A 12,543-nucleotide genomic window follows, 5' to 3' on the forward strand; every position below is an offset into this window, starting at 1 on the left:
CCTCAGGTTTCACACAGTAGTGGAGCTGCATTTAGCGTAGGATTTAGAACTACACCAATTGCTACGCAAGAACGAGTTCTTTTTTCGTTTTTTTTACCTGAGACTACTTAATATGCGAGCCAAGTACGGTACACGAGTGTTCTTACGCAGTCTCTGTACCTCCTGGGGTGCTATTCTGGACACTGTCGAATTTCGCCATATTGTCAAAATTTGTAATGATGGTATTTTAAGCCAATCAGACAGGCCGTAGCAGCCCTCTGGGCCATTCAGTGTTGACCAATGGCGGAATTTGACAGTGTCCATAATAGCACCCAAGGTCTATCAACTGTCGCGTGACTCAAGTGCTCTAGAGAATGCCCATGGCGATGTAAGTGCGCGTTACGGGCTGTTTTGCATCACTGGCCACACCGGTCGCTCCGTGCAAGGCGGTGCTTCATTGTTTCGAATCATCTTATCTCTCGTGGGGCGAGTGTCCTTGTTTTGTTTGGAGAGGAAGCGCAGATCGCTGTGCAATCCTTCACCCCACGCATTAAGCTCCAGCGTACACGCATCGGTGGGCGGTGCGGTTTGCCAGCCTCGTTTTGCTTGATAATGACGGGCATGTTGACATGCCACCCGCAGAGCTAGTGGCCTCGTCTGTAGTGAGATTACATGCAAATCTTCCCTATTGGCTGATACGGAGAAGTGCCAAGTCCATTGCGACTACGTCCACAGGTCGAAAAACATGTCGTCGTTTCAGTAGAAGATGTAATATACGAGATATCGCTACTTCGCTTTGCACCCGTCTGGATAGCAATGGCTCTAACCCTTTCAGGCCTGACTTAAGTCGGTTCAATGTCAGCTACTGGTTTTTAAAATTTGAGATGCGCACTATCATAGTAGTAAAAGAAAGAGAAAAACCGTAACCGTTATTACGCCTTTCAACAAAAAGTAATTAGTGCTGTAATTAAATTCACATCAATTAAATATTTAATATTATTCGTATTATTATGTTAATTACCTGAATTACTGTCATTGTATAGCATAATACCCAGTAGCGAAAAATACACATTATCGATACAAAGCTAAAATTAATGCCCTACCTCTGCGGGGTCAAAGCTTCTGCCTCAGACAGTTACGGAAACAGCGCGAGCGCTTCTGCAGTTTCTTCGTTCACACGTGACATCACTTTCTTCAATCTGCCAGGTTGGTAGCATATGTAGAGCAGACGCTAGATACGAGTGCTAGTGAAAAAAACAATCTATTTTATTTACCAGATGGAAACTGACTCACCTACAATCTTGATGGTTCCAATTGGAAGCACAGGGCCTTAAAGGGTCTATAGAACTGACAACTTCTTGGGCTGACCGACACTACACGGTAACCTTGCAACCCCGTCAACCCTTCTGTATTAACCCCTGGAGTGGCTTTAAATGTGGCCGAGTGATGTGATGAGGATGTGATGAACACTATAAGAAGTAATATGCAGAGTGCCAGGGGCGTAGCCAGAAATTTTTTTCGGGGGGGGGGGGGGTTCAACCATACTTTAGGTATGTTCGTGCGTGCGTTTGTACGTGCGCATGTATATATACGCAAGCAAAACTGAAAAATTTCGGGGGGGGGGGGTTTGAACCCCCCCAATCCCCCCCCCCCTGGCTACGCCCCTGCAGAGTGCGTAAGCCGGAGGGATCTGCAAAAAGTGCTGATCCCTTATCTAAAGCCGAACCACTCAACGAGATTAAAGCAAACTGAAAAGACACGGCGAGACTTGTACCTTGGCTTGTCTCGTTGGCATCCTTTTTTTACGTAGGCTATCTGGTGAATGAGGTATTTACATATTCGGTGTGTTAACATGGGCACTTCGTAATCTTAAGGACATCAGGATCACCTGTGCGCGCTCCGTACGATAAGCGGTTTTCTGGAAGGGCACCTGAAGCACATCAGAGTTGCTCGTTGAGCTAGCGGTTGCGTAAGGATAAATGTTTTTTTTTACAAGGTGCATCTAAGGTGCATCTAAAGAGGTTCACGCGGAGATGGCGGTTTTGCAACATCCGACAAACGTGACAAATAAGAAAGCGGTGTCATCAGCTCGATGAATTATCTCGATAGCCGCGAGTGAATAATTCTGTTGGACCTCGCGCAAACGCAACGTCGCTAGGAATCTGTTTTTCAGCGGCACGACCAACGAGTGACACTCGTGATTCCCTTCGACGCACTTCCGGTCGAGCGCTTAATTCCGGTTTTCCGAAACTTTGGAAAAGTCTTGCACGAAATAAAGCTGGTAAGAAATCGATGGTCCTGGTTCGAGTCAAAGGTAAATATGATATCGAAGCACAAGTTGACCTAAGGGCAAATTAACTGTGAAGCTGAATAATGAAAGTTAATTGAACGAGTTCATTGAAAGGGCAGACTGTTTTTGTGAGCTGTGGGGAATTGTTGCGCCACCTGGCGGAGCGCATCTCAACCACGTACTTCTTTCTGCATGACCTCTGAGATCAGCTGACCTCAGAAGCATGGCATGAGTTCATAGTTTCATGCAAGGATCCTATGGAAAAACGTGGCGCTAGTGTATTCGTTTAGATTTTCACGTTTGCTTCCCGAATATCGTAGACTGTCTTATCACTAGCAATTATCTTGATCACTCACACTAATTAGTGAAGTTTTCACATCGACCGCACTAATTTCCTACATTTGAACTGCTATAGAAGTCGTTTCTGAACTAGTCTTTTTTTCACATATTACCGTTGTGCACACAATCTTCTTAGGCCCAATTAACTCAATTCAACCTCAGTCCTTACCTAACTTGTCCAGCTAGTTAAAGTTGCAATCTTCAGTCAGCGACAACCTTCAAAATCACTAGTCACCTCGCAGCAGCATGACGTACCAGAGCATCTCAGAAACCCTGAACATGGTTTCTACCATGTTTTCTCAGCGAATATAAGTTACATTCCGTTAAACACAATTTGCCGAAAGTCCTAAATAATCATGTCCACGCTACTAATTGGTATCGCGAAGAATTGAAGATGTGTTTCGTTAACCTGTAAACATACATTCATGTATAACGACGCATATAAATATCACTACGTTTTCTGTTTTATTGCTTCGCGATTTGTACAAAAAAAGAAAAACCGGCAACATTTTTCTGTTTGTGGTATGTTACATATCTTCTCATAATGCATGTATCTCAGTGTCAAATTTATGTTTAGGTTTGTACTAAAAATGCGTACCGTTATCGCGCTGTCCTGTACAACGCCTCCAAGGTCCAGTCAAGCTGATGACGGCAGCGTTTCTAGTATGTACTAGAAGAATAATAAAGTTGAAAAAAAAAATGTTTCAGTGGCTTAGCTCGGCTATGCCAGGATAACGTAGCGTTAGCAAAGGTTCAGCTGATTATTCATAGCTTTGCTGATTGTCTAGGATTAGCTTGATTATCATGCTGACTGCTGCTCCAATGACACACACGGTATGCGTATTATGCGGCACATGTATATTTATTTTGCCAGACAACTACTTCGGGATCCGATGAGTTAAGCTTCTCCGCTCTTCTTCGCCGTTGAGCAGCACTTGCACTCTCCTTCTCCATGGCTATACCACACTGGCAAACGCCAGTCGGAGGCGCTATCAAGCGGCTCCAGCGCAGTTTCAGACGGCGACTGCACAGCGAAGGCTAATAGCTGCGCGCGCGCCGCGCCAGTACGCCTGCCACGGCTACGACGTCACTCCTCTGGAAAGCGCAGACCGGCGGCGGCGGCAGAGTGCGCGGGAGGTGCCGGCACCGGTGCGCCGGTCGTGTGACATCACTGATCCTCGCGCATGCGCAGCATGGCTCTTGAGGAGGCGAGCGAAACTGGCTCGGCTTGGCCAGTAACGCTACAAAACCAACCATTTGCAATCAGTAATGAGTTACAGGAGAGGCTGGGCACCATGTTATCTCAAGTTCTTCCTCGACGTTCACAGAAGTTAAACTTCAGTTCCGAATGGTTACCTTGCACGTTTACCGTGCATGAAGTCTTCGGAGCTCTGTTTCGCGTATTTTTCGCCGTGGTGGTGACAGTCTAACGCACCACCTGCTTATCTCAGCTTCCCGTGAAAAAACTAACGGCGCCGCCTTCTCAAGTGGTTGTGACCGCCCGGTGCAAGCCCCCCTTTGCGCACCGCGACCTTGCTCGGGACGCTCGTGGCATTCGGCGCGTACGAAACGGCTTCTGTTTGTACTGACTTGCGTCGCCAAGTAGACGCTGCCGGCGGGACTGATAAAGGACACGCGTGATTTCCCCAGCCCGTTCGACTTCGCCTGTTTGCCTAGGCGCCTCTCCAAACCGACAACTGCATCTCTACGCTGATTGCGATGGTCATAATGGTCAGCCATTGACATCTCCCGTGCTCACGCTTTGGGGACGAGCCAAGAATCTCGCGAAGGACACTGCCACTGGCGTAAATCACGGGGGATGGGGGGTGGGTAGGGGGGTTCTGACCCCCCTTGTGTTCAGGCTGTCGGAGACAACCTTGCAAGTGTCCCCCTTGAGATTTACCTTTCAAACGCCATCTATTTGAATTGCTTGAGAGTTAAGTCCAGTGCCATCAATTTTTTCGTTAACGCCTCTTTATTTTGTAGTGTGTAGGCATTGTCAATACTCAGCTGTGTGAAACTATTGAAATCGCAAATCCGACTTTCGGAGTGGGCTCAATAGAGCAATGCAAGTACATGAGCTGGTAACCCACGCTCGTTTTTTAAAATTTTATTTCAAAGCTTGATTTTAATGTTCATCAAAATAAAAATAAAAACAATGTCCGCCATGGCAAGATGTGTGTCCCCCCTTCTGATTTTTCTGGATTTACGCCACTGGGTACTGCACTGCTATCGTCGATGCGTACGCGGATGCATTTGCTGAGCTGAGGGCTTCGCTATCAGTTGTGAACCCTGATTGCCACAGAGGGTTGCTACGACCGCTCCGATTGGCTCAAAATGCCGCCATTGCGGAATCGGACAATATGGCGGAATTCGGCGGTGTCCAGAATAGCACTCCTAGTCCCCGTACTTTCGTCCTCCCGTCCTTTCGTCGTTTGTTTGGCGCTGTAGTCCACCTCGGTGGTATAGTGGTTACGGTGCTCGGCTGCTGACTCGAAGGTCCCGGGTTCGATCCCGGCCGCAGCGGTCGGATTTGATGGAGGCGAAACGCTAGAGGCCCGTGTTCTGTGCGATGTCACTGCACGTTAAAGAGCAGCAGATGGTGTAAATTTGCGGAGCCCTTCACTACGGTGTGCCTCATAATCATGTCGTGGTTTCGGGCACGTAAAACCCCGGATATTATTGTTTTGCGATGTTCACTTTGCGACCTCCACGTGCGTGCGACCTCCACGTGCGTTCGGTTTAACATCAAGCGGAACGTTTCTATTAAGTAAAGTATTGCTTTATCAACTTTAGTATTTAACTTCATCAACATTCCCAGCCTACCACATTCTCGTTTAAGGGTGGGACATGCGGGAAATAATTGCTCTATTAATCAAAATTTGGCAAAATGTTAAATAAATATTAGGGAAAACTCAGTAGGCTCTGAAACTATGCCGCAACATCCTTCACAATATGTGACAAGCTTCGCGCCAAGGAAACACTAGTTCGCACGGAGTGGCCATTTCTAGCGTTCGAACGCTTATGCTGGATATCGAAAGGAATCTCCTTCTTTCAGTGTTCCTATAGTTGTTGCTACATTTCTCTTCTAATTGCTTCTACGAAGATGTGAGCTCCATTACGGCGCTGTAAGCATCCACTGCTCCATCGTTCCCTGTGGCTAAGTAAAGTTCACCGTTCCTTTGCCTGCACAAGCAAGCTACATCGTGGTCGTGAACTCTGTGGTGCTCTCGGTATGTTCTTTAGAATTCTAAATAATTCTGCTTCAGCTATTGATTGAGTGATGAATGTACATTGGTTGTATACCATCTTGAGTAATCTTCGTTCTGCGGTGCAGGTTTCCTATGGCATCGGCCTGCTTTTGCTCGAGAATGCCCTCATGCGGTTCGGCATCTTCATGCTCGGCTGCTCGCCCGGTGGGAACTCTAGTAACCTCTGGACCCTCATATTCAACGGCGACGTCGCACTCAGCGTTACCATGACATTCGTCAGCACCATCGCCAGCGTGGGTGAGCCGCAGACATTCACTGTTCTGTTGTTTCGTGTCGGGAAAGTGTGAGTGCCACACGCGGAAGACAATTGGCGTGCGGAGGATTCTGCCTTAGGAAGGGCCGAGTCCAAAACACATGCTTCGCAATGAATGACCTGCTGCTCACAGTGGCCTACCTTTTGTGCCTGGCTTCTTGTCTTTCCGTGAGTAAAGATGAGAAGTAAACAGTTCTGGCAATGCAACATCAGGTCTCTCTGCCATTATTGTCATATACCGGCGTGGCCATAATCCCGCTCTTTTAAACAATGACGGGGCAGGTCCGACTGACTCCCCCCCCCCCTTTTCCCCATGCGCACATCTATACGGAGTACAGCTGACGGTCTGACGCATGTAACTCCCGCACATACCAACTATATACGGCACATTCCCTCCCATACGAACTCGCTTTGCGTAACTTTTATTCCTTATTCCACGTTTAGTGCTAATGGTTTTTAAGTACCTCGCTGAGCATTCATTATTTTTTTCAAACACAATATGCCACATTCCAAACCGCTAGCCTGCGAGTAGGAAGGGCAGAGACCCGGTGAATGACATTGCAAAAGTTTTGCATGCGGTACGGCAAACGGTCCACTTTGTCGTTCCGAGATGACGTCAACTGCTTATGCAAGTCTTGCTATCGCGCTTCTCTGTCCATGCCGTGGCTGATTACTATCTTATTTTCAGGAATGATGCCTCTGTGGGTGTTCCTCCTGGGGCGGCACATGTCTCCCGAGACGGGCGTGCTGAGCATACCATTCACCAACATCATTGCCAGCCTCATTGGCCTCGCCATACCCCTTGCCATCGGCATGGCCATCCACAAGCTCAAGCCTACGTGGGCCCTGGCGTTGACTAAATACGTCAAGCCCGTCACTATCATCGTGCTCATAGCCATCCTCGTCTTGAGCGTTACCGTCAACCAGTAAGGATCCACCACAACTAGTTTGTGTATTGTCGTTAGTGCCTCGCCTACATATATGCGGCTTGTCCTTTGATTGCCTCGATGTTGCTGGAGTCTGAGTTGTTTTATATTGTATTTGTCGATGACGTTTGTCGAAAAGCAGGGCCCCAGAAAGTTAATCCTAACATTACTACCTTACTGGGAAAGCCATTTTTGATGGAGTCGAAAATGTTTGAGGCCCGTGTACTTAGATTTAGATGCAAGTTAAACAACCCCAGGTGGTCGAAATTTCCGGAGCCCTCCACTACGGCGTCCCTCATAATCATATCGTAGTTTTGGGACGTTAAACCCCAGATATAATAATAATAATAATTAATATTAATTACTGGGAAAGTCTGGTGCATCTGACATGGCACACGTGGAATTCATGGACGTGCAAGCTGCAGGTTCTCTGTCAGCCAAAATATGCAGTAATCCTTGCCGTAGAGTATGAAAGCTTATGCAAAGAAATGGGCAGCACGTTACGCCCTTTGTATTGAAGACGAATGCTTGCTGCACACTTGGTCACACTAGGCCACATTAAGTCGTAGAGTCGGGGACGAACACTTAGTCAAAGACTGCACACTTGGTCACATTAAGTCACAGAGTTGGGGACGAGAGTTCCTGGAAGGCATAACGAACCGCAGTGTAAGAGACACGCATTAAATTACTTTGACCTTCTCAGTTGGCTTCAATGTTGCTCCCTCCTTCCACTGCATCCTTCTGCACACAATGCAGTTCTGAGTTGCCTCCGGAATCGGCCCACCTTTGACCGATTGACGACGTCAAATGATTACGTCATCATGAGGCGTTATGGAGGAACGCCACTATGGCGAAACAAATATTGCCGGTCTGTGACTTCGTGATTTCTTCAGCACAAACCCTTCCCCCTCCACGCAGCGCTCACTCGGAAAGGAACACGAGGGTTCTTTTTTTATGGGTCTCGTGAAAGTCGAGAAGCCTCGGGAGGCTTCGCAAGGTATCGTGGAGGCGAGCACCAAGATAGTAAATTAATGCTTTCGCCTAATATGAAATTTGCATAGCGACTGAAGCGACAGATGTGGCCAGATTAGTTTACTTTGGGGCAGCATATGACAAGCTTTAGCTTAAGCGATGTCCCGTGCTACAGGGGCGGAGGCAAAAGTTCTTTTCAGGGGTAGGGGGTGATTCAACAACTTTTATGTATGTTCGTGTGTGCGTTTTTATGTCTGCGTGTACACATATAAAAATTTAGCAATATAGGGGGGATTCCTACCCCCCAATCCCACCCCCCCCCCTTGTTACGCAAAGGCCGTACTAAGTGTGCAGCGGTACGGTAAAGATAGCACAGTTCTTAAATGTCGGCGTTTGACCCAGGTACGACATGCAATGATGACCATGAATCACAATTTCTTAGCGTCATTGTCATTAGGAATCTTCGCTCTGATAACGAGCTTAGATGATGGCAAACACGCGCGCATCCGACAGACAGGCACAAAGCATAATAAATGAACGTTGAATTTTTTGTATTTGAAAACGCGTATTCTTCTTGACTGGGCTAGTAGCCGGACATCTGAAAAGGCTGTCTTGTTTTAATCACTGACGGATCTCTTATTCCCTTGCTCTTAACGTCGAACTAATCTTTATTTCCTACTTTTCTCAGGTACATTTTCCTGCTGATGACGTGGCAGGCCCTCCTGTGCGGCGCGCTCGTCTCCTGGAGCGCCTACGTGTTCGGCGCGCTGGCCGCTTTCGTGGGTCGCCTCAACCGGGCGCAGATCATCGCCGTGGCCATCGAGATCGCCTTCCAGAACAGCGGCATCGCCGTCGTCATCCTATACACGTCACTTCCTCTTCCGGACGCCGATCTCGTCATCGTGCCCGTCGTCTGCCAGACAATCCTGCAGGGCGTGCCGCTGTACGTGCTGTACGCGGCGAAGCGGATCAAGTCGTGCATCTCCAAGCGCCGTCACCCGGAAGAGAAGCAGGTTCCTGGATCCCTTTCCTCCGAACCGGAAGTGGAGAGCGGCCTGTGTCCAGCGAAGGCCGCATGCGGAGACGTTCGGGACTGCGTGATGCCCAGCAAGGACGTCCTGGAGCTCCGGGACATGGTCACCGATGGCGAAGAGAAGAAATCTCGGCTTTGAATGTGCGAAAGAGACCTGCCTAAGGATTTATAGTGGTTCCTTTCGATGGGCCAGTGGGAATCCTTCGCACAGTCCCGCGTGCTTTCTTTTGTGCGTGGATGCAGTGCGTTGTTTCCGACGCTGCCTTTACAGTGTAATATATGCATTCTCATTTATATCGTGCTCTCTGTACGCTCGGGTGTGTGAGTGAGTGAGGTGACCGGTGAGGGTGTGGTTGCGCGTCGTGTTTAATGTGTACTCTTTTATGGGATTGTACGGCAAGCTGTTGAATCTGCGGGTATATACATTTATATAGACGTTTTATGTGTTAGCGGTCACAACTTTTTTTTTACTGTTTCATCAAAGGTTTATACGCGTTTTTCTGTGGTCGACCTTTTATACGAGCTGATTTTAAAGACGTGCAGCTTTGTTGAGACGTAAGCAGGGAAAAAGTGTATATCTCTTCAGGTAACGAATGAATCAAGAACCGCCTGCTAACCGCTTGCAGTAAAGTCCGCGATACCAGTGAATATATTACATGATCATTTATGTTTATATAAAAGCTGACGGTTAATTGTTTTTGCACTGTCTTTGCGACTATGCATACACGTTGACTGTTGTCAAGAGCGTCCCCGTGCACTATTCTCGCAATGTGTGTGTCATGATATATTGGGCGTCTTTGATTTATTCGCAGAGTCGCTAATATCAACATTGCGCGGGCGGTGCGTTCGTGGCATTTCACAGTCCGTGCTGAGCTGTACGCATTGCTTGCGCATATTTGTTGCTCTGCTTCGCCTTAAGGTTTTCTAAAGGTTTTAATCCCAGTTTTTATACCGCCATTTTTTTTCCGGAAATGGCTACTGGACACATGGTTTCTTTGTAAAGCCCGACCATGCCACTTAGGGTTTAATGTAACTTTTTGTTTTGTTCAGCGCGACTTTTCCGTGCGAATATGTAATTGTTGTTGTTCACCACCCTAAAAGTTTTTAATCGTCTTTTACCATGTTAGTGCATGCACGTTGGCGTTCGTATTAAGTTGTCGCTTTTAATCTGTAGCAAACGAACGTTGGTTTAAACCACCGGTGTTGTTTTAGTAATGCCATACGCTCGTGTGGCCCGTTTCGAACCTGTTCGAACCCCACGACGTTGACAAGTTTTGTAAAACCTGCCCGCTCTCAGGTCGATATATGCGCGGGCGACTTCGCCGCATACACGTCGCGAAGATTCGCGGTCGCCACGGATGTATAGAAGAACGCGCAGACTTGTGCAATAAACAGCATTAAAAATGAACGGAGTGCAGATGTCTCCTAAGTCAAGGTTGCGTGCAGACTCATACTGTGTGCAGCTTCTGTGTAGTTCACTGTTGCCTCCATGTTGTGTTGCACCCTTCTGCACTGTGCATTCTCATCGGGCACCACGTTTATGCGGAACGCCAGCTGTTCTGCAGTGCCTTGTCTGAAACAGTGCTTGCATAATACCCTTTGCGAACGCATCAGTTACACCATCTTACACCAATATAGCCCATTACTGAAAGTGATACTCTTTCAAATAGCGAAGATGTGAGGTGATTCGCCATGTTTCTGTGGAGCACGAAAAGCGTTTGAACTGCCGTCGTATTCTGGGCTACCCACCTACACCGGAAAGCCTACACAGCTTCACTGAAAGAGTCGCTTAGTGGGAAGGTGTGCCCTACATGCAAAAGTTTATGAAAAATGGAATAGGGAGTACTAAAATGAATGGCCCAGCTTACGACTCGTTCAGGCAAACCCGCTGGTATCTCCGAGCAACGCTGCCACAGACGAGTTTACACGTTTCCCTCAGACAAATGCAGTTCTTTGCAAGCAAAATATCAAGCACCATTGGTATATATCAGCAGTTACAATAACGTGGTCTTCCCCACGTCTAAACTGAATAGTTCAGCTGTCTACCAAGTCCTTGTCAAACGAACGATTTCCCGGATATCGCCAGGTTTCTTGCTGCAGATGGCTTTTACTGTTCCTGAATTAAAGCAAACTATCCCTTTCATATCGGCTCAATGTTCGTGACCAGAAGCGCGGTGATCCAAACTATAGTCCGTGGGAAATGCCTGCAACACCGTTGAGCGGTTTTGAAACCGAAACCGGAGTGGCCGCTCTCATTACGTCACTGAAGCTGTTCCGTTCAGTGTGGCGGGAGCGTATGGACGGAGCAGACGTGGGCTCACGTGAAGGCGGTGGTTGCTGAATCAGCGAGTGCTTCTGCGTGTGCGAACTGACCGTTTAGTGTTTCTTTGGGCTGCCCACATGTGCGGCTTGACGCATCTTCCGTCGTGGTTGAAACGCGGTGCCTTTCGCCGGCAGCGTAAGAAGTAAGCACTACGTTTTCTTTTTTGCCCCCATACTACAAGCGCCAAGATGCCAAGATGGCGCCGTTCCTTCCTCCTTCACTCGATCGAAACTGTCACGGTAAAGCGCGGCTATAACATCATTCACGCTGACGACAAGAACGTTTCGCGCGATGAAGTAGCTCCCCCAAAAGACCAGATGCAAATAGTCGTCTTGGGCGAAAGTGCTATTGCTTTGCCTCAGAGGATCGCTGTTCGATTTTTCAGCTCCGGGATTGCGGTCGCAAACCTACGAAACAACAAGAACCGAAGGAGCATGGCGTCAGCTCATTTTACGAGACAGTGACGGTGCGTCGTGGTCACCGGTGTGAATAAACCTTGAGGCTGAACGCGGCATTCTGTGCTGTAGAAAATGACGTCGATACTTGAAGGACGCTAACCGTTCGTGCAACGGAGCCTGCGCAAAGCCTGTGCGCTTGGGAGTGTGCCGAGATACACAAGCTCAGTGTCAAGGGTGGAGATAAAAAGGTTCTGGAGTTTTCGTACCAGAAACACAGCATCCTAAAGAGGCGCGCCGTAATGAGGCGACTTCGAACTATTTCTAACCTAAAATGGATGCTTGGGCATGTATTCTGCGTGTCTTGGTGCTCTGTTTTTTGTTTCTGTTTGCGCTGTTCGTTTTCTAGCATTTCTAACCGCCTGCAATTCTTTAAATGTCCAGTAGCCAAGCCTAACTGCTGTCTAAAGCTAATGATAGGCGCACAGAAGAGCGCTTGAGCCAAGCAGTCATACATTAACAGTAAAGTGTTCGCTGGTCGCTCGGTTATCCTATGTGAGAGCGAATTTTGATGTCTAAAAGTAATGGACCTCACTATTGTGTGGAGTGTCCTGCGAACCGTTGCTATGTTTGTCATATTGATTGGAGATAGGCTGGCACGTGGAGTGGCCCGTCTCGTGGGAGAGAACGACTGAGCTGGTCCGTGTGCGCGCACTTTTGTGTCAGCCGTGTTTGTTGCAAAACTACTTAAAAGAGTTTTG

General features: G+C 47.9%; 1 protein-coding gene across 1 annotated transcript in view; it reads left to right on the plus strand.

The window, feature by feature from the left end:
* LOC119405199 (sodium/bile acid cotransporter) overlaps positions 1–10,470 on the plus strand; it is a 29,036-nt gene extending 18,566 nt beyond the window's left edge. Inside the window, exons 3-5 of the mRNA XM_037672015.2 lie at positions 5,946–6,117; positions 6,822–7,059; positions 8,720–10,470. Of these exons, the coding sequence (XP_037527943.1) occupies positions 5,946–6,117; positions 6,822–7,059; positions 8,720–9,203 (894 nt within the window). The 3' untranslated portion in view covers positions 9,204–10,470. The remainder of the gene's footprint in view (positions 1–5,945; positions 6,118–6,821; positions 7,060–8,719) is intronic.
* The last annotated feature ends 2,073 nt before the right edge of the window (positions 10,471–12,543 follow it).

Source organism: Rhipicephalus sanguineus, chromosome 9, assembly GCF_013339695.2.
Source record: "Rhipicephalus sanguineus isolate Rsan-2018 chromosome 9, BIME_Rsan_1.4, whole genome shotgun sequence".
NCBI classification, from domain to species: domain Eukaryota; kingdom Metazoa; phylum Arthropoda; class Arachnida; order Ixodida; family Ixodidae; genus Rhipicephalus; species Rhipicephalus sanguineus.